We start from the raw sequence: 23197 nt of genomic DNA on the forward strand, positions 1-23197 counted from the left end.
GCGGAGTAACGTAAAGACGTCCGGCGCAAGCCCGCCTAATTCAAATGGGGCAGGGACCATTTAAATTAGGCGCGTTCCCGCGCCGAACGTACTGCGCATGCTCCGTTTTGAAATTTCCCGCCGTGCTTTGCGCAAAATGACGTCACCCGTCGTAATGTTTTGAATGGCGACGTGCGTAACGTACTTTCGTACTTTCGAAGTCTTACGCAAAAATAAAAAATAAATTGAAATTCGACCCGGGAACGACGGCCATACTTTAACATGGCTCGTCTAAAGTTAAGCCATGAAAAAGCAGGCCTAACTTTGCGACGGGAAAAACCGACTAGCGACGACGTAACGAACGCGCGTACCTTCGTGGATCGCCGTAAAAGTTAATTTGCATACCCGACGCTGGAAAACTACGCGAACTCCACCCAGCGGCGGCCGAAGTATTGCATCCTAAGATCCGACGGTGTAAGTCAATTACACCTGTTGGATCTTAGGGCTATCTATGCGTAACTGATTCTATGAATCAGCCGCATAGATACTCTCAGAGATACGACGGCGTATAAGGAGATACGCCGTCGTATCTCTTTTGTGAATCTGGCCCTTGGTGTCAGTGTAAATGAAAACAATATAAAGAGAGTGCAAAGGTAAATATGTTTTTCTTACAAAACAGGGCACCCGTAAATGCAAAATTAACAAATATTCCAAGTTCTACTCAATGGGCAGCACCCATGGCATGATATATTCTGTATTTGAATTTGCACTGTATTTGATATTTTATCTATACAGTGGAACCTCGGATTACGAGCAAAACCCATTCCAGGAGAATGTTTGTAATCAAAAGTACTCGCATATCAAAGCGTGTTTCCCCACTGAAGTCAATGGAAACGAAAATAATTTGTTCCGCATTGAGTTCAATGGCATGCAATAGCGCATGCGGTCAGAGGAGGGGGGCGCCGGAGAGCCTTGGAAAGAGTCGGGAAGGCCAGAGGACAGTTCGGCTGACCTCGGCAAACCCCGGAAAGGCTCGGGAACGTAGAATTTCTAAATCTTTCCAAACGACGCAGATCGCGTTTGGCCCCCCACCTTAGGCCAAACGCGGTACTACACATCGCTTTGGCCTGAATCCTGCTCGTTTCGCGAGACAACACTCGCAAACCTAACCTTTACAGCATCTGAAATACAATACATCTTTAAAAGCCATATATTTGATGATATGGGTTCTCACTAATGTACTAGGATAATGCTCTTTTGGACAAAATGGTGCTTACAATATTGTTACGTTTGTTAACCTGTACTTCTTCAATTCTATTTACATGAATAGGTCAAGCCCTTCAAGTATGTCATAATAAATCAAAGAGATATATGTATTAACTGATGCATCTGGAGTACTTTGCTGGATCCTGCAGCTAAGCATGAAACATTTTAGGAAGTTAAGTAGGTGTATTGGCAGAGCACGATCCTAACATGGTGCAGTGTATAAAAAGAAAAGAAAATACAGTGATGTATGTGTTGTGAAAGGACATCTGGAAACATTTTTTACTTGAGTTTAAGAAAAGCATGTGATTTTAAGCAGCCAGCATTTTAGGAAGTTAAAGTGAACCTTTGCCCAGACTGTGCACATTAAGCACTTTCATATTCTGTGCAAGCAGTAAAAGCATTTTAAAATAAGTTAATTTACCTATGTAGCTATAGGCATTTTGGAGGGATCTATCTCCAAAGTTCACAACAGAGGCACTGAAACCCTAGCCCTATTTTATGGAAAGAATCTTAGCAGCCTGTCAGCCTTCTAATGTAAACACAACAACAAAATTTAAAATAAAACAACAATAAAGTAATTACAACAACAGCAGGTGTTTCTAAGGCCCCGTACACACGAGGCGACATGTCCGATGAAAACGGTCCGCGGACCGTTTTCATCGGACATGTCTCCTGGGAGCTTTTGGTCTGATGTGTGTACACACCATCAGACCAAAATCCCCGCGGACAGAGAACGCAGTGACGTAGAAGACACCGACGTTCTCAAACACGGAAGTGCAATGCTTCCACGCATGCGTTGAATCAATTCGACGCATGCGCGGGATTTCGGGACGCTGGTTACACGTCATAACCAGTGGACATGTCCGATTAGGTGTACTAACCATCGGACATGTCCGATGGACATGTTTCCAGTGGACAAGTTTCTTAGCTTGCTAAGAAACTTTTGTCCGCTGGAAACCTGTCCGCTAGGCTGTACACACGGTCGGACATGTCCGCGGAAACTGGTCCAGTTTCAGCGGACATGTTTGACCGTGTGTACGCGGCCTAAGCTGTTAGAAACGGACTGAAACTTTAGACTTTAGAGTCTTTGCTGTGGTCTTTGAGAATTTTTAAGATTAAGGGTCAGTTCACACCTGAATCGCACAGGAACGTGAATATTATTGTGTGCTGTTCAGAGTTTGTAAAGCACCTTGCTTAAACCTGTGTCTGTATAACATATTATATCATATGTTTACTCCTTTGACAAAAAAAGAGTGAGATATCTGCTAGTCTAGGGGCCTCCAAACTACGGCCACATACAGCCCACTAAAAGATTTTGTCCTGCCCACAGCCCACATGTATATCGGGGGAACTCTGATGTATTGGAGAATTCTGATAGGAAGGGGACACTCTAAAATGATGGGGGTCTTTATTTCTTTTATTTCACTCCACCACACAGTTAGATTTTTTGTTGATATTTGAGTCTTCCTTTCTTCCTTTGCCACGCCACTTTGTTCTCTTCCCTATTCCCTTTCTAGTCTTTCCATCTACGCTAAATTTATTTCATACTCTTTTTTTTTCTCATAAAGATATAAGGTGCCTTAGAACGTTATTCTACTAAGATATCGTTGCCTAGGTCCTCTACACCCAATGTAGTTCACTTGTGCTATTGTCAGCATTATGAGACTTATGCCACATACACACAACCGTTTTTCGAGTTGTAAAAATGAAATTTTAAATGGTCTAGAAAAAACTACGTTTTTTTCAACCTGATCGTTAAAACGGCCTTGCCTACACACGATCGTGAAAAAAAATGCTCTAGAAAAGCGCGGAGACATACAACACATACGACGGCACTATAAAGGGGAAGTTCCATTCGGATGGCGCCACCCTTTGGGCTGCTTTTGCTGATTTTGTGTTAGTAAAAGACGATTCACGTTTTTCAGTCTGTTACAGCGTGATGAATGTGCTTACTCCATTACGAGCGCTCCCGTCTCATAACATGCTTCTGAGCATGCGCGTTTTTTTCACGACGTTAAAGCCCACACACCATTTTTTACGACGTTAAAAACAACAACGTTAAAAACGACAATGTTAAAAACGTCGTGAAATATTAGAGCATGTTCTAAATTTTTAATGGCCATTTGTTACATCGTGAAAAGTGCTCTGGAGCCCACACACGATCATTTTAATGACATTAAAAAAAAAACTTAATTTTTTACAACCCGAAAAACGGTTGTGTGTACGCGGCATTAGTGCTTGAGTTCCGTTTATTGTAGTCTCTCACACTTGTGTTAGTATGTGGAAAAAACTGTTCATGCCAACTTAGTGTGTTCCTTCTCTTGAGGCCTCATACACATGTATGTTTATTTAGTTATGTTTTTTTTTATATAGATTTATATCTCTGCCCTATGTTTCTGTCCCTCTGTTAACTTCAAAATTCAATAAAATCTTATTTGCCTTTACAGTGATGGGGGCCTTTGGATGCAAAAGAGGGGCATCTGATATGAAGGAGGAAAGGGCTCTGGAGTGATGGTAAGGCTTTTGATGTGAAGGGGGGAATTTTTGACATGAAAGAGGGGCCTCTGATAAGAAGTTATTTCTTGGAGTGTGTTAAAGAGGAGTTCCACCCAAATTTGGAACTTCCTCTTAACCCACTCCTCTCCCCCTTACATGCCACATTTGGCATGTAATTTTTTTGGGGGGGGAGTGGGGGCTTCAGCACGAGTGGGACTTCCTGTCCCACTTCCTCCTTCCTGTAGGCGACTAAGCTTAATCGCCTTCAGGAAATGGCTGCTGTAGGCGATCGCCTAGGACACGTCACAGGTCCTAGGCGATCTCCTGGCCAATTACTCGCGCTGCTCGCGCATGCGCAGTGGGTGCCCGGCCGTGAAGCCGAAAGCTGTCACGGCCGGGTGCCCACACTGAAGATGAAGACGCCGGCCGGGGAGGGGGGGAGAGGAGCGGAGCCCCGGCCGGCGCGTCGCTGGAGCGCTGGAGCAGGTAAGTGCCTGTTTATTAAAAGCCAGCAGCTACACTTTTTGTTGCTGCTGACTTTTAATAAACATACAAATGGCTGGAACTCCCCTTTAATTCATTTAAAGTTTATTCATTAATTTATACTTTTTTTTATAGGCGCTATATATGTAAAATACACTATATTACCAAAAGTATTGGGACACCTGCCTTTACACGCACATGAGCTTTAATGGCATCCCTGTCTAAGTCCGTAGGATTCAATATTGAGTTGGCCCACCCTTTTCAGCTATAACAGCTTTGACTCCTCTGGGAAGGCTGCCCACAATGTTTCGGAGTGTGTCTATGGGAATGTTTGACCATTCTTCCAGAAGCGCATTTGTGAGGTCAGACACTGATGTCTACAAGAAGACCTGGCTCGCAGTCTCCTATCTAAATCATCCCAAAGATCTATCGGATTGAGGTCAAACCAGTCAGGTTCCTCCACTCCAAACTCATTCACCCATGTCTTTATGGACCTTGTTTGTGCACTGGTTGCGCAGTTATGTTTGAACAGGAAGGGGCCATTGAACAGGAAGGGGCCAAACTGTTCCCACAAAGTTGGGAGCATGAAATCATCCAAAATGTCTTGGTGTGCCAACACCTTAAGAGTTCCTTTCATTGGAACTAAGTGTAAGGACCTGGGCTTGAACCTGGGACCTCTGGTGTGTCTGGTGGTGACTCTGCTTGCTGAGCCACCTGGAATGCTTGGCAGCTCCTTGGACAGTTCCTTGGATTAGTTCCTTGAATGATCTTGTCTTGAATCTTGTTTGCCTTGAACCCTTTGCTCCTCCCACTTCCTGGTTTCCAGAATATTATGCCTTCACCAGCCAATATCCTGCTCCTGTCTCTCTTGCTGCTGACCGTATCTTTGCTACCATTCGCTACCAACATTTGGCTCGTCCCCCGACTATGCTTCTGCCGAATCCCAACCTGCAACTATTTGTTACCGACTTTTGGCTCGTTCCCCGACTACGCTTCTGCTTGATCCCTATCTGCTTCCGGCCCCCGGCTTGCTCACCTCCTGGTGGGGCTATCCTGAGGACCGCGACCTGGCACTAACACACAGCAAAGCCCATCTCCACCATCAGGAGCTCTGATGAATACCAGTTAGAGCTTAAACCCCGCATCTCAGGTGAACCCGTGACATCAGCCAGGGTGACTTGTGTGAATATCTGCTCTGCTGCTATAGCTACTGGCCTCTGAGCCTGACTCCAGACTGTGACACTAAGGGGCCTAGCCCAACCCCTGAAAAACAACCCCACACCATTCTCCCCCCTCCACCAAATGATTCGGACCAGTGCACAAAGCGAGGTCCATAAAGACATGGATGAGCGAATTTGGGGTGAAGGAACTTGACTGGCCTGTACGAAGTCCTGACCCCCACTCAATAGAATGCCTTTGGGACAAACTAGTGCGGAGATTGCGAGCCAGGCCTTCTCGTTCACATCAATGCCTGACCTTACAAATGCTCTTCTGAAAGAATGGTCAAACATTCCCATAGACATACTCCTAAACCTTATTGACAGCCTTCCCAGAAGAGTTGAAGCTGTTATAGCTGCAAAGGGTGGGCCATCTCAATATTGAACCCTATGGACTAAGACCGGGATGCCATTAAAGGTTATGCACGTGTAAAGGCAGGCGTTCCAATACTTTGGGTAATATAGTGTATCTAACGTGGTCCACTTGCTGAAAAGTTTGGAGACCCCTTGGCTTGTCATGAGTAATATTACAATGCACAAAGTCAGTGTGGTTACCTTGCAGCGTTGCAGGTTCCTGTCCTGCATGCACACTACAGCTCTTCATGCTGATCTCTGCTCTTAAGGTGGTTATCTCCATCTCGTACTCCTGCCTTGTCTCCTGAAGCTCATGTAGCTCTGCTCGTAGTCTACACAACTCCTCTTGCAATGAGGCAATGTCACTCTCACGCTCAGCTGCTGCCTCCTCTGCTGACTGACGCAGAGACATGATCTCCTCCTGTGCACAGCGTAACTCTTGGGACACCTCCAGCAGTTCGCAGTCCTTCTCATGTTCCAAGCTGTCCACCTCCTCCTGTACTGAACGCAACTGAGCTACAGATGGATGAAGAAAACATATAATAAATTATAACTGTGATGTGACATTGTGATGTGATATTATACAGTTCTTCTCTAAATTTAGGACATAAGTGTATTAAGTGACTGTATTACGTGAGTAGAACCAAGGTGCTCAGGCTTTTTATGTTAAACCTCAAAGTTGCAGATTTTGGGAATATGTGATTTGCTTTAGCACTCAACTGCGCTAATGTCATACCTAATTATCTTAAAGGGGCTGTAAAGGTAAAAAAAAAATTTCCTAAATACCTTCTTTTACCTTGCAGTCCTCCTTCACTTACCTAATCCTTCGATTTTGCTTTTAAATGTCCTTATTTCTTCTGAGAAATCCTCACTTCCTGTTCTTCTGTCTGTAACTCCACACAGTAATGCGAGGCTGGAGGGTATGACAGTGGGCAGTATGTACAGCAGAGGAGTGTGGAGGATATGACAGAGGGTGGTATGTACCGGAGAGGAGTGTAGAGGGTATAAAAGTGGGCAGTATGTACAGGAGAGGAGTGTGGAGAGTATGACAGTGGGCAGTATGTACAGGAGAGGAGTGTAGAGGATGTGATGTGGGGCGGTATGTACAGGAGAGGAATGTGGAGAGAAAGAGTGATGGGGGGCAGTATGTACAGGAGAGGAATGTGGAGAGAAAGATAGTTGGCAGTATGTAGAGTGTGAAGGGTAAGGTTGGGTTACAGTATGTACAGGAGAGGAGTGTGGAGGGTAAGGTTGGGTTACAGTATGTACAGGAGAGGAGTGTGGAGGGTAAGGTTGGGTTACAGTATGTACAGGAGAGGAGTGTGGATGGGATGATAGTGGGCAGTATGTACAGGAGAGGAGTGTGGATGGTATGATAGTGGACAGTATGTACCGGAGAGGAGTGTGGAGGGTATGATGGGAGCAGTATCTACAGGAGAGGAGTGTGGAGGGTATGATAGTGGGCAGTATGCACAGGAGAGGAGTGTGGAGGGTATGATAGTGGGCAGTATGCGCAGGTGACTAGTGTGGAGGGTATGACAGCTGGCACTATGTACAATAGAGGAGTTTATGAATGTTGGCAATATGTACAGGAGAGGAGTGTGGAGGATATGACAGTGGGCGGCTTGTACAGAAGAGGAATGTGGAGGGTATGACAGTGAGCAGTATGTACAGGAGAGGAGTGTAGACAGTATGATACTGAGCAGCATGTTCATTAAATGAGTGTGGAGGGTAAGACAGTCAGCAGTATGTACAGGAGAAGAGTGTGGAGGGTATGACAATAGGCAGTATGTACAGGAGAGGAATGTGGAGGGTATGAGAGCGAGCAGTATGATCAGGAGCGGAGTGTGGATGGTATGATACTGAGCAGTATGTACATGAGATGAGTGTGGAGGGTATGACAGTGAATAGTATGTACAGAAGAAGAGTGGGGAGGATATGACAGTGGGCAGTATGTACAGGAGAGATGTGTGTGCGCTTTACATATAAATCATGTGTTTACGCACAGAGCAGGGCTGGGCAGCATTAGTGACTCACTGGGCTGGGCCTATCTTAAGGTAGGGGCCTGGAGCTACAGCTCCAATAGCCCCTATGCCATCCGTCCCTGGCTCCACCCACCTGAAACAACGAACACATTATTTATATTAAATAAAAGCGAGGCTACTGCAATAGCAGCTCAAGTTTTTATGTTTCCTCCAGCCTGACACAAACTTTGCAATGTTTGTTATTTTCGTTATAGCAGCAAGTGCCTTCCAGTTGGTATCCCCTACTACTCAGGCACACCTGAGGTTTACCTTGTTAGGTGTTCCTAGCTTAGGGATCCTCTCTCCCTATTTATTTTTTCATCCCTAGTTCCTTCTCCACTTGGTGAGAAGCTTCTAAATCTGGTCAGGACTGGGTTCTAGTTAAACCCCCTCTCAACTATCCTACCTGGTCCTCTTAGGTCTCACATCTTTTTTGTTGGGTCTACTTGGGGGCCCCATCTGCAGTCATGGATCTAGTCTGTTACTTGCTCCTTGCTCCTTAGGTGGATTAACACTGCAGCCTCTGCTAAAAACTGATATATGAATGTTTCGTGAACTGACCATTTATTGCCCAGTAACACTATTTCACAATATATCCACAGATAAATGAAGGTGAAGGTTAATTAGACACAAGTTAATCACGTTGTAGCTTACCCTGGAGCCTCTGAATTTGCTTAGTGAAAATCTCAGCTTGCTGAGCACTGGCCAACCTCTCCTCTTCCAGGATACCTGCAAATCAAAGTCCATATCAAATAAAGAACCATTTTGTGTCATTTGACACTACTATACATTGTCCTGTTTTCATGAGTCACTTAAGAATTGTAATACATTTAATTACTGTACATCATTTGCAGGAATGATAACCCTGTTCTGCTACTTGCAGTATCATGTCAATCTATGTAACTAAGGAAAGTTTATTTGGCATTCTTATAAGAGGGGTGAAATTTGTGCTTGACGATGCTTGAAATATGTAACTATACTCAAAGATGGATGGACACTTTTCACTGTAATGCCGCGTACAGACGATAGAAAATTTCGACAACAAAACTGTGGATTTTTTTTCGACGGACGTTGGCTTAAACTTGTCTTTCATACACACGGTTGCAAAAATGTTGTCGGAACCTCCAAAAGCCAAGAACGTGGTGACGTACAAGACATATGAGGGCACTATTAAGGGGAAGTTCAATACCAGTCGTGTTAGTAGAAGTTTGGTGAGAGACGATTCGCGCTTTTCAGCCTCGTGCTTTTCAGTCCATTACAGCGTGGCAAATGTGCTATCTCCATTATGAATGCTAGTTTTACCAGACCATGCACTTCAGTCTCGTACTTGATTCAGAGCATGCGTGGAATTTTGTGCAATGGATTTTGTTGTTGGAAAATTTGAGAACCAGCTTGCAAATTTTTGTTGTAGGAAATTCCAACAGCAAATGTCCGATGGAGCCTATACATGGTTGGAATTTCCTATCGAACATTTGTTGTCGGAAATTCCAACCGTGTGTACACGGCATAAGGCTGGCCACTAGTAATCATGAAATATTCTAATAAGTGTTTTAGAAAATAGAGCTAAAACCCTCTGGTATGGGTTGGTAAAAATTGGCCAGTGGCACAACAGTTTGGTGACATCGTTAGTAAATTGCCCCCTTTTTTATAGTTTTAAAAAAAGTAATAAAAAAGTGCATAAAAAGTAGGACAGTATGACATCAGTGTCAGCAGTTCCTAATGCAGACAAAATGTAGGTGTTTTCTTATGGAAGATTACAGCATCAGTATCCCAGGGCTCAAGTCCTGCGGGAACGCGTGGGAACGGAGTTCCTGCACTTTTATCACAGCAGGAACGCAGTTCCCTTTGCAGGACTAGAGCAGCCAAGAGCAGCCGAGCCGCCCGAGCCAATCCTTCACTAACCGGCGATGCCCAGCTCGAGTCACTGTCAGGGGCAGGCGAACCTTAGTAATCCTTTATGTTACTGGCCTCTTCCTGTATATGGATTCATCAGTTAGTGTGTGGGTATTCCGTCACTTCCTCGATGCTGCAATGTCTTCTGGGAGCTTTTGTCATTGTTCTCAGGAGACATTGCGGAGTTTAGAAAGAACTTGCTTAACCTCCCTGGCGGTAAACCCGAGCATGACTCGGGGTTGGTTTTTCATGTTAGGATCGGTAACCCCGAGTCACGCTCGGGCTGGACGTGCAGAGTGTGCAGCGGCGCGGCTTACCTTCTCGCTGGATCCACAGGCAAGTTACTTACCTTGTCCCTGGATCCAGCGATGCCACCCGCTGTGTGAGCGAGCGGGACCTCCTCGCTCGATTCACAGTCTCCCCGTGTGCCGCCGATCTCCGTTCCCTGCGACGTTATGACGCACGGGAGCGGAGAACGGCGCCAAATTCAAAAAAGTAAACAAACACTTTACATACAGTATACTGTAATCTTATAGATTACAGTACTGTATGTAAAAAATACACACCCCCCTTGTCCCTAGTGGTCTGCCCAGTGCCCTACATGTACTTTTATAAAAAAAAAAAATGTCATTTCTGCCTAAAAACTGTAGATTGTCCAAAAGTGTCCCTTTATGTCAAAAATTGTTTTAGAGCAGCTAGAAAACAGCGATAATAAATTATAATCACTTGCAGAATTGTGCGATAGCGATTTGTGGGGAAATTCGTCATAAAAAAAAAAAAATAATGACAGCGACAATTCTGCAACTGAGCAAATTTCAGTGATTTTGAGTTGATTACATTATTGAATAATTTTTATTATAATTATATTATTATTTGTTATAATTATTTATAATTATTTATTATATTATAATTTATAATTTTGTTTTAAAAAAAAAATCATACCCGGGATGCCTACAAGACTCTTGCTTGGTCAGATTTAAGTGAGTTATTTCTAAAAATTACAGGCCAACAGTATAAAACTCCAAATTTCCTTGCAAAATAATTGTACCGCTTTTGGTACGTAATTCCAGACAGAATCATACCGCCAGGGAGGTTAAAGGAAGCCGCCAGTAACATAAAGGATTACTAAGGTACAGTGGACCGAAAAAAAAAAAAAAACATGCGGTTTAGTAATTATGCATATGAGCGTATAATTTTTTTTTTTTTTGGTGGGGGAGTGGATCTTGAGTGGGAGTTCCCACACTTTTTTCCCTAGGACTTGACCCCTGTCTCAGATACAGATATGTAAAAAGTGACAAGTGGAAGGACTGTTTGGCATCAGAGGGAACAAGCTTCAAATGCGGATACAAGGCAGGTGTTTTCCTATAAAACTTCAGCATTGGCTCTCAGGTACAGGTGTGTAAAAACGGTCTAGTGCCAGGACAATTTGTTAATAACAAGAACAGGCATGTTGAGGTGGGAGGCACACAGAACAAACAACAATTAGATGGTCAGTCATTTTTTGATTTTAGAGATTTTTTTTTTGTAAAGGGAAGGACATGGTGCCAGGAGGCAGTATTGTTGGTGCTTAACAACAACATCAGGGTAAACACTGCAGCAAAAACAAAAGAGGGAAATGCATTTGGTCTTTTCCTTTTAGAACAGGTCACAAATTAATTTATCCATTTTTCCAGTCACATGTCCTCCACTGCGCTAAAGTCCTAGTCTGACATGACACTTGCAGCAGGGCAGGCCAGCACCTCAAGCACATATTGGGTCAGCTCCTGCCAATAGTCCTTTCTTCAAAGAGCATCAGTGTCAGCCCTGGAGACCACATAGTCACTGACTATCAGGTTAAGGCCCCTTCGTGCCTTTGGCCGAACCTGATCACCAAAGCTAAAAGAAGCATATGTTCCAACAGAAGAAAAGGATGGTCCCTGTATACTTATGGCTTACCATTTTCACTGGGGGGGGGGGGGGGGGGGGGTAATAATCCCAATCTCCCTAGAGACCATCTTCACCCTATAATATCACATCAACTTACTATTTACTCACTCCTGCTGGGGTACAACCTCTGCAGCATATGGAAGGATGAATTCCAGAGCATGGAGGTGGCCGATACCAATCTATTGGGAAGCAGCTAGTTTTGGTGCTGCATTTCTTCCTAGTAAGCCATGGCCAAGTAGGAGCAGAGAAAATGTCCACAAACCCTCCTGGTCTGGTGTAGCAGAATTTGGAATCCTGGGTAATTACCAAGGGAGCACTGTACTTGGATTGAGGACATAGCCCATGCGTGATCCTTCCCTTGGTGAAGAGTGGTCAGTATGTTTGTGCCATTATCACATATGACCTTGCCAGAATGTGGGTGACACAGGCTCTGGGAAGCTTGCTGGTGCTATTGCTGTGGAGGTGGTGTTTCTGGTAAAATACTCATATGATGAAGCCAATGAGGGGGAAGTGATTAACAGTGATAGACTTGCAAGCATCACCCACCAAATAAGGCAGAACTACAAAATCAAGTGGTGTTCCCCATGTCCCTTTGCATACCTCTTCCACCACTGTACTCCCCACACACCTCTCCTACCTCTTCCACAACAGCATTGCTTGCACATTTTTTCAACCACTGTACCCCCTCGCACACCTCTGCTACCACGGTACCCCTTGGCACACTTTTGCCACTATGGTACTCTCCAAATGCCTCTACCACAAATGTACCCTTCACACACCTCTGCTACCACTGTACTCCTTTGCACACCTCTGCTACCACTGTACCCCTTTGCACACTTCTGCCACCCCTGTACCTCTTTACATACCTCTGCCAACACTATGCCCCTTTACATACGTCTTTCACCACAGCACTCCTTGCACAACGTTGTCACCACAGTACCTCTTTGCACACCTCTTGCGCCACTGAACTCTCTGCACACCTCTGCCATCACTTTTTCGCCCCATCAAACACCTCTGCATTATTATACCTTCCACACACCTCTGCACCCCCTAGCACACTTCAACCACAACTGGACTCCCTGCACACCTCTGATACCACTGTATACATCTCAGACAACTTTTTACCCCTTAAGTACACCTCTGCTACAACTGTACTCCCACCTCACACCTCTGACATCATTGTTTCCTTTCGCACAACTCTGTCATCACTGTACCCACTTGCAAACCTCTGCACCTCCCAACATACCTCTGCCACAACTGCACTCCTTCTGTACACACTGTATCTATCACCTTTGCCCCCCACCCCCTGCACACCTCTATACGCTTTAAAAACAGAACTGACACCACTGTTCCCCTTTACAAACACCTCTGCACAACTTACAGTATCTACCTTGCATGCCTCTGCACCCTGTTTGCATACCTCTGCCACAATTGTACTCAGATATGCTACGCCCCTGCCAACAATCTCTCTCCTTGCATACCTCTGTACCCCCTAACATACCTCTGCCATCACTGTATCCACCCCCCAGTATACCCTTGTACCCTCGCACACCTCTAAAACCAGACCCCCCCGCCCCCCACACACCTCAGTAGCCCTTAAAAAATCTCAGCCACCACTGTCCCCCTTTTCTTCCCACCCTCTTTTGCCAGCTCGCCCCTGTACACCTTTGACCCACTGTATCCCTAAGCACAAAAGCATTTTTGCCACCATCCACTTAGTATTAAAGCGGGTGTTCACCCAAAAATACATTTTTAACATTACATTACATACAGTTAATACCCATCTAAAACTGTGATCTTTAACGCATAACATAACCAGAAAATTAATTTTAATTTTAATAACATTTTTTATGGATCTAAATATACCCTTTGACTAGGGACAATATTTAAATATATTTAAATATTTTTAAATATTTCTAAATATTTTTAGATAATTTTACTATATTGTTCATTTATTATTTTAATTTTAGATCTTTTTGGATCAGATTGGCAATATATTGTTATTTCATAATCTATATCTGCCATGGGTTTACATGTGGGATATGTCCATCGTTAATGAGACAAAACTGTTTACCATTCTAAGTGCTTCATTTGCATTCTTGTGGGTTTTTATAGTTTATGTCCTTAGGCTATCCTACATTGTGACTATTATTGTTAATATTGCTAATATTGTTAATATTGTTTATTTTAATGTCTGATATTTTTACTGGCCTAGATGTATTTACTTGTACAATGTCCAGTTGCTTGATCCGGGACTGAGTGTTACCGCCCTCTTATTCCCTCCCACTTTAGTTGATTGATGGGCCTTTAAGACAGACCCAGAGCGCGACGCTGTATGCTTCCTGACGACGTGACATCATCACGAAACGTACGTCGAGGCTTACAGGTCACGCTCGACCCACCCACTTCCTGGTCCCGCTGGCTCTCTCATCCTGGAGGGTGGAACGCACGCCAACAACGCTAGTGCGGTTCTGCACGGTTCTTACACCGGCCACGGGACTCCATCCATTCTCCCATACATATCCACGCTTTTAACCTCAGTGCCGGGGCTAGGCACCCCATCAAGTAAGAGGCCATTTGGCGTTTTCTTTCTCTGTTTACCAAATAAAAAACAATATTATTCTATGGCGTTTTTCTCTCTCTTGCTTTAATTATCGCATGTGGCGTGGAGTATTGCTCTATCAAGACAGTTGAAACTGAGAGATCTGGGTCTGGAATATTATCTTTATCTGCCTGATTGACCTCTTTTTAATTAAAGTGGTCCATTATTTGCGGTAAGGTGCCATCCATGAGCACTTTTTTGGTGGTCTTTCTTTATCTTGGTGAAGGTGGAAGATCTTCTATCTATGGTTTTGAGGATTCATCATATATATGGACTCTATTTTAGTTTTGGCACAATTATTTTCTATTTCCATTTGCATTGTGGATTATCACCATTTGCTTATAACCACCATTGTGGTTTAATTTCTATATATGGTCACTATTTATTAACATGTCATTGTTATATCCACTTATATATATTGAACTATTGATGCATACAATTTTTATTATTTATTCAGTGTATACACACTATCAGCTAGCGCCTCTAAACTTCACCTCACAATCCCAACCCTATGCTGCTCTTTTGCTTCTGGATAGACCCTCAGACAGCCTAGCAGCCAGATGTCCCTGAAATAGGCCTTAGACTCTGGCCTAGCAGCCTAGGGCAGCACAACACAAGTCCATTCAGACAGCCGTCCAGGTGGCACAGAACTCGATCACCTGACCTCACCCAAATAAATAGGCTCTCCCAACAGACCAAGGGACCCAAGAAGATTTTTGCCTCCCCACAATAATACATAATTTGAACAAATTAGTGACACTATGTTTATAGACAATAATATAAGATTAAATACCCAAAAGAAACCCGTGCAAATTATTAATTAACCCATCTACACATAATGCCCTAAATATGGAGCAAGCAAGTGATCAAATAAATGAAAGTGCAAAGTTCTTTTCCCTGCATTCCCTACTAGAAATTTCTCCAGCCCTAATGATGTTACCTTGCATCTCAAGAAAGCTGTCTTCATGTTTCAGTGCCAGCTCCCGGGTCTCTTCCAGCTCTGTCAACAGCTGGATAATCTGCGTCCTCAAATCTTGGCTCTCAAGGAGCATGCTGTTTGGACCACTTTCTGAACTGCTTGGCACATCTCCAGATTCTGACTCAAGGTCAGGTGGCTCCTCATCCTCTGAGTCTAACAACGAATGAAATATTTGGTAAAATTGACAATTTGAAATAATGCGTTAATCATTCGTTCTATAATTCGAACAACGCCTGTTTTGTGTTTTCCTTTCTTTATTCTACAGATCAGAATGGCAGCATGTGCTGGAAATAAGAAGTCTGTGTTTTGTCAGGGCAGAAGTTTGGGGTCAGGTAGGACTGTTCCCCAGTGAAGCACCTTGGTGAGCATTCACACAGTGCAGGGTAATAAAGACGTTCACACTGCTGGTTTTCCAGGTACTGCAGTATAGTTTTCCCATATCACTGAAGAATGAAAGTTAGTATTGTTAGTGTATGAAAACAAATTACTGGAACTATAATAAGCTAACAAGACTTTAATATGTAAATTACATTTAGTAACATTTTGTTAAAACTTTGAAGCCTCATACACACGTCCGGTTTTCCCATCGGGAAAACTACCATGAGAGCTTTTGGCCGGGAAAACCGGCCATGTGTATGCTACATAGCAGTTTTCCTGCTGGGAAAAAAAAGAGAACCAGCTCTCTTTTTTTTCCCGCCGGGATTCCCGGCAGTTTTTAACCAGGCAGTTTTACTATGGGAAACACTACGATCGAGCATACACAGGGCCGGGATTCCCGACCAAAGCTCTCATGGCAGTTTTCCTGTCGGGGAAACCCGGTCCTGTGTAGGGGGAAAAAAAGGATTCTCGGTTTTCCCCCTTGGGTTTCCCGGCGGTAAAAAGTCAGCCGGGAAACCCGTACGTGTGTACGAGGCTTAAGACTTAGTGGTCTATTTATTAAGCAGTCATTGGGCAAATATCACAAGCATATACCCAGGCTGCATGAATTTTTCCCATATTTTTTATATTATAAAGGAAATTAATCAAAACTGGAGCACCCAGAATCTGCAAAAGCTGCGCATGGTAGCCAATCAGCTTATATCTTCAGTTAAAATTTGAAAGGTTCAGTTAAGCTTTGAAAATGAAAGCTATAAGCTGATTGGCTGCCATGCACAGCTGCTCCAGATTTTGGCTGCTCCAGTTATGATAATTTCCCTTGTATGACATCCTATGATCGTCATCTCTGTCTAGTGGCCAAAATGTAGTATATTTTTCTGAAATACCTCCATCAAAAAATATATTGCATTTTGGCCACTAGATGGATTTGAATCATTGAAAATCATTCATTATACAAGAGCTACAGCTCCCATAGATCTCATACCCAAAGGGCCACAAGTACAGCTCTGGCTCTTTAAGAGCAATTTTTAGGTATGTGACTCTAACACCTCCGCTCTGCATAGTAATCACCAGCATCCGATGGAAGAACGGCTGATGCTTCATGTGAAATAATAGCATAAATGCTGTAAGATTCGAGAAATGTCTTGTACCTTGTATTTGACTGTATACTATGCTAGCAAGAACAATCTTTTACATATGAAAACAAAGCATTACAAAGACATTTGGAATAATAACTCTCAGTAATCATAGACAAGGCTGTGACTTGGTTAAATATCTATTTCTAGGTGTGATGAATAATACATTGCATTCTGCAGTGCACCAAACAAGATACACTAGAGGCCTGCACGCCTGTTTTTTTTCTCCTGACTGAGTTTCATGCTTTTATTCTACTCATCAAAAAATCCTGAATAGAAAGCATCAACCATTTATTCAAGGGAAAAACTGGGTGAAAATATAAGGCAAAGCTTGCTATCCCAGAAGCTTGGAAGAAATGCATATTTAATTGTACAGGCATTCAATTTATTAGATCTGTGGCTTCAGTGTAATCGAATATGTTTTAGACTAAGGGCCAGATTCACAAAGAGTTACGCTGGCGTATCAGTAGATACACCGACGTAACTCGGAATCTAAGCCCGTCGTATGTTTAAGTGTATGCTCAAACTGAGATACACTTAAACCTACCTAAGATACGACGGCCTGCGCCGTCGTATCTTAGGGTGCAATATTTCCGCTGGCCGCTAGGTGGCGCTTCCATTGAGTTCGGCGTAATATATGCAAATGAGTAGATACGCCGATTCACAAACGTACGCTTGCCCGTCACAGTAAAGATACGCCGTTTCCGTAAGAGGTATGCCGGCGTAAAGATAAAGCTGCCCCCTAGGTGGCGTAGCCAATGTTAAGTATGGCCGTCGTTCCCGCGTCAAAATTTTACATTGCTTGCGTAAGTCGTCCGTGAATGGGGCTGGACGTAATTTACGTTCACGTCGAAACCAAAACGTCCTTGCTGCGTACTTTGCCGCAATGCACACTGGGATATGTACACGGACGGCGTATGCGCCGTTCGTTAAAAACGTCAATCACGTCGGGTCACTATTCATTTAAATAAAACACGCCCCCCTCATCCTCATATGAATTACGCGCGCTTACGCCGGCCCCATTTTCGCTACGCCGCCGTAACTTAGGAGGCAAGTGCTTTGAGAATATAGCACTTGCCTCTCTGACGTAAGGCGGCGTAGCGTAAAAAGGATACTCTACGCTGCCTCAAAGATGCACCGCCGTACCTGAATCTGGCCCTAAAAGTCTCCAAAACAAAGGGCCAGTTTACTGTCCTTCAGACTTCGGGGGGGGGGGGGATTGTGGCCATTGGGAGTAGAAAATGTCCCAGGGTCAGTGTGAGTGAACATTGTTTAAGGCTTAATGGTCAACAAGAGTAAAAAAAATTACATAGCACCTGTGGTCAGCATGAGGAGGAATACCATCATTGCTATTAGTACCATCATTGGTATTGTTAGGAAAAATTGTGTCTCAATCTTGCTGTTAATATGAAAAATAGTACCCATTGTTGGTGTCAGTGGGAGTAATAGCGTCCTATGGTTTGTATCAGTGGGAGGATTGGTGCCCCATCGTTTGTGTCAGTGGGAGAAATACTGCCCTATCTAAGGTGTCAGTGGAAAGAATAGCACCCCATTATTGGTGACGATAGAAAAAAAATAGGGCCCCATTATTGCTGTCAGTTAGAGGAATTTTGCCCCATCTGTGTCAGTAGTAGGATTATTGCCCCAAGCAGTGACGTATCTGGGGTATGGCAGCCATGGCAAGTGCCATGGGCGCCATGGGGAGGGGGCGGCAAAAAGCCACCCCCGCACGAAAAATCCCCACCCGTCCTACGGCGGCCGCCTCACGCACTAATGTAGCTCCCGGCGCTGCAGCCGGCCTGCTGGAGCGCGGCGCTGGCACAGCAATTGCTAATATCGCTACTTGGCCTGGGGAGGGGGAGTGACAGGTGCCCCCATGACATCCAGAAGAAGTGATATGTATATCACGAAACGCGACGATGCACGACGATGATCTGACTATGGGATAGTCCCACCTCATTTGTAGCTGAACCCCCTCCTCTAGCCTCGGTGTATGCATGTCCTGTAAACCTGACGGAAGGAACCACGTGACCTGACGCTGTCTGCACTGGTCAGCTCGGGGCTCCGAGCGAACCAGCCGCCGCTGCCGCCCATTCACTGAACGCGGCACATCCAGGTGCTTGCTATCGGCCAGACCTGTCCATTTGGACAATAGGCTACAGATATAGGTCGCTGAAAGCCTTACAGGATCCACCCTGCGCTATACCAAACTATATACATCTTTGAACTTTTCTGGTCTATTTGTATTTAGGACCAAGCCTGTCATCGTTATAAGTTACTCAAGGCAACTGCCATACTTTGTGATTCATAGGACTGCTGCCAATTGCTTTAAAATCATCAGGCACAGCTAATAGTCAGTAGAAGATTTTTGCTGCTGCATATCTGTTTGATCAACAAGACAGCTGACAACTATCCAAGTATTCTGTCAGCAGAGGATGTCTCATTTCCAAACTGTTTACTTATCTTATTCATGCATCAAATCACCAACTGGCTACATCATTGTCAACATCTTCTTCCTTTTTCTTTGATACTTTGAGCTTTTTTGGACTTTTCCCATGTGGAATTTATCAGTATCAATATTAAAGCGATTTATTATTTGGAGAAGCATTGCTATAGCTATCAATTCAATAGTTTGATGATCCCAACTGTCATTGTCTTGTTTACAGACATATCATTGTCCGGAATATAGGGGGGGAAATTATTTGAGGCACCTAGAGTGAGTGGACCTTGATCCCACTTTTTGATCTTTTAGTATATGCAACGTTGTATTATTTTTTATCTTAATTTCTCTTTATTGTTTTCAAAAAAAAAATAAACATAAATACAGATTTATATGCTTACATATCTATAGTATAAAATTGCTTAATTTAGTTACATTAAAACAAATAAGCAAACATACATTATTTAAATTCATTGATTTACCCCCTCCCCTCCCTCTCTTCTCCCCCCTCCCCCCCCCCCCCCCGCCAATATTATAAAGAGATAGGAGTAGGTATCTTCATCCTAATTAATTTTTAGTTGGTTGAAGGAGAGAGGGCAAAAAGAGAAAGCGGAATCCCAGAGGCATATAAAAGAGAATCCAGTCCATCGGAAGGCAGAGAGTGCAGAGATGTCTTTAGTTTCTCTTTGTCGTTAGAAAGCTTTACCAGCCTCTGAGATAGTGGTATTTACACACTCTATACAGAGGCTATCTCTCAAAGGGGACTCCCATTTCTATCAGCCAAGGCTCCCACACTCTTCTAAATCTGTTGTAGTTTCCTTGTTTAATAAAGGCTACCCTCTCACACCAAATCAGAGCATTGATTGTTTCAACCCAATTCTCAACTGTTGGAGGTACATGCGCTTGCCATCTCTGTGCTATTAGCTTCCGAGCTTGGAATAGGCACCTAAGCACACTTTCCATGGCTCCTACGGGGATTCTATGGTCTTCCATATCACCTAGCAGGCAAGTTCTAGCCTCCGGTTCTAAAGAGGTCTTGAAGATCTTATTGATCTTGATTATCACTGCTGTCCAATATCTAAAGAGCTTGGGGAATCTCCAGAACATGTGTATAAGGTCCCCTGTTGCCCTACACCTGGGGCATTCATCGCTTTGCTTCCAACCTAGTGCAAACATTTTTTTAGGGGTATTATAGACCCGGTGAAGTAGAAATAAGTGGGACAATCTCTGAGCTGGGGCAATTGACACCAATGTTCCTCTATATAGGATTTCATTCCACTTCTCCGGGGTCAATAGCCCAATGTCTCTTTCCCACTTTTCTCGGCTCTTAACCACCCCGATTTGACTTATGGATTTGGCCCCCAGTTTGTCATATAGTACAGAGATTTGACCTTTTGTAATGTTAGTCTGGATCATTTTGAGAAGTGCAGGGATATGAGTCTTAACCATCGGATGGATCTTGAACTGAGTCTGGAGAGCATGCCTAACCTGTAAATAATTAAAGAATGTCTTATTGGGTATGTTGAATTCATCTCTCAATTCCGAGAAAGTTTTAATAAGGTTTCCCTCATACATGTGTAATAGCCGTGTTATCCCCTGGTTCTCCCAAGTTTTAGGAATTTCTATGTCTCTAAGTTCTGTTAGGTTCTTATTATGCCAGAGAGGGGCAAACTCAGTTACACCAGTATATCCCAACAAAGCTTTCGTAGTCTGCCATACTTTGTTAATTAGCTTTACAGTTGGGCATTGGTAGTGAAATGAGTTTGCCTCTAGGGCTTCTATTAGGATCGTATGTGGAGCCCTTGATAGCATCAATTTAAAATTATTATTGCCCAGCTTTTGAGAGCCACACCCCACTGTGTGCTGTAGTTGGGATGCCAAGAAATATGTTCTCGGGTGTGGGACCGCCATCCCCCCCTCCTTCACCGGCAGTTGCATAGTCTGAAGTCTAATTCTGGCCTGACCTCCCTTCCACATCAACTCCCTAAACAGTGTCTCCATTCGTTTAAACCATATTTGGTTCACCCAGACTGGAGAGTTGTGAAGGGCATATAATATCTGGGGAAGCCAGATCATTTTTATCAAATTGTATCTGCCAGCTACAGAGAGGGGGAGGCGGCTCCAGATATCTTTTTTTAGTTTCAATTTTAACAGTAGTGGAGCGATGTTATTACTGGTATACTCCTTGACCTCGCTAGTGATCCAGACCCCCAAGTATTTCAATTTTGTTGTAATTTTCAGCTGGGGCATTTCGGCTATTGTCTGGTCCCCCAACGGATCTATCGGGAGTAGGGCCGACTTATCCCAATTAACCACTAGTCCCGAAAACTTTCCAAACTCCCCGACCATTTGGACCACTGTGGTCAACGAGCTATCCACATTCCCTATAAAAAACAGGACATCGTCCGCGAAGAGCGATATCTTGTCTTCCTCTGAACCCCTTCTAAACCCCTGTATGTCTTTATTTAGTCTAGTTTTGATAGCAAGGGGTTCCATGGCAAGTGCGAACAGGAGCGGTGAAAGGGGGCAGCCCTGTCTCGTCCCTCTCTCGAGCTTAAATGTGTCTGAGACTTCACCATTAATTTTGATTTTTGCTCGTGGTTCGCTATATAGGAGTTGAACCCACTTGATAAACAATGGGCCAAATCCAAAGCTTTCTAATACCTTCCATAGGTATGGCCACTCAATGCTATCGAAGGCCTTAGCTGCATCTAAGGCCAACAGTGCTCTGGGGCCCTCGTTGTCAGTGGGGATCTGTATATTTAGGAAGGCCCTTCTGATGTTTATGCTGGTTGACCTGTTTGGGATGAACCCTGATTGGTCCGAGTGGATAAGGCTCTCAATGCACCCTTTTAGTCGGTTTGCCAGTACTTTAGCAAGAATTTTTGCGTCTGTACAGAGCAATGATATTGGACGATAAGAGGTAGGATCTAGTTTATCTTTTTCCTCCTTATGGATTACAACAATCGTTGCCTCCATCATAGAGGAAGGGAGTTGCCCCTCCAAGAAAGCACTTTTTAAAATCTGAAGCAGTTCTGGTAGTAAGATTTCACTAAAGCGTTTGTAGATCTCTATTGGGAGCCCGTCCGGGCCAGGTGATTTATGGCTGGACATCCCCGCTACTGCCGACTGTAGTTCTTCCAGTGTAAGTGGGGATTCCAGTTTTTCCCTGTCCACTTCTGGGAGAGTTGGAACTGGAATTCCCTGAAAGAAGGCCTCCATTCCTGCATTTCCTCCCCTAGACTTATAGAGGGATTTATAAAAGCCATGAAATATTTGTCTTATCTCACTACTATCAGTGGAAATATCGCCTGTTGAGGCCCTAATTGCCGAGATATTTGAAGAGGGGGAATTGGCCCGAGTCAGCAAAGACAAAACTCGCCCCACCTTCTCCCCCTCCCCAAATTGGGCTTGTTTCTGGAATATTCGATGGTTCTCTGCCTTTCTCATGGTGGCCATCTTATAGGCCTTCTGTTTGTCGAGCCACTCTCTTTGACTACTTACCGACGGGGTCTCAATATATCTTTGTTCAGCTACCATCACTTCACTTCTAAGATCCTCTTCCCATGCCCTAGACTCCCTCTGCACTCTTGCCACTCCCTGGATCAACAAACCCCTCAAATAGGCCTTCAGCGAGTCCCAGACCACTCCAGACCTTGCCGAGCCTGTATTTATTTCGAGATATTCTTTCAAGCTGTTCAACATTTCCTGTGGTTCACCCAATAGCTCAAGCCAGTATGGGCTAATTTTCCACTCTCTTTGAAGGATATTCTTGCTCCTCCTAATAACTAGGTCCAATGGTGAGTGGTCTGAGACCCCCCTTGGTCCATATTCTATCTCCTTGACCATACCCAGAGCCAACTCGTTGCCCAAGGCCATGTCGATTCTGGACAAAGTAGCATGGGAGCTAGAGAGACAGGAATACTGTCGAATACAAGGATGACGAGTACGCCAAATGTCCTTTAGTCCCATCTCATCCAGGAATCGGGTCAATCGGCTCCCTTGTTCTATATTTGGTTCATGTGCA

General features: G+C 44.0%; 1 protein-coding gene across 4 annotated transcripts in view; it reads right to left on the bottom strand.

The window, feature by feature from the left end:
• The window catches only part of CCDC136 (coiled-coil domain containing 136), a 73959-nt gene that overhangs the window by 33976 nt on the left and 16786 nt on the right, over positions 1–23197 (bottom strand). For all 4 annotated transcript variants that reach the window (XM_040343240.1, XM_040343239.1, XM_040343241.1 and 1 more), the window contains exons 3-5: positions 15181–15372; positions 8474–8548; positions 5997–6311 (exon numbers count right to left, since the gene is read on the bottom strand). In XM_040343240.1, the coding sequence (XP_040199174.1) occupies positions 5997–6311; positions 8474–8548; positions 15181–15372 (582 nt within the window). The remainder of the gene's footprint in view (positions 1–5996; positions 6312–8473; positions 8549–15180; positions 15373–23197) is intronic.

The sequence above is a fragment of the Rana temporaria genome, chromosome 3 (genome assembly GCF_905171775.1).
Source record: "Rana temporaria chromosome 3, aRanTem1.1, whole genome shotgun sequence".
NCBI classification, from domain to species: domain Eukaryota; kingdom Metazoa; phylum Chordata; class Amphibia; order Anura; family Ranidae; genus Rana; species Rana temporaria.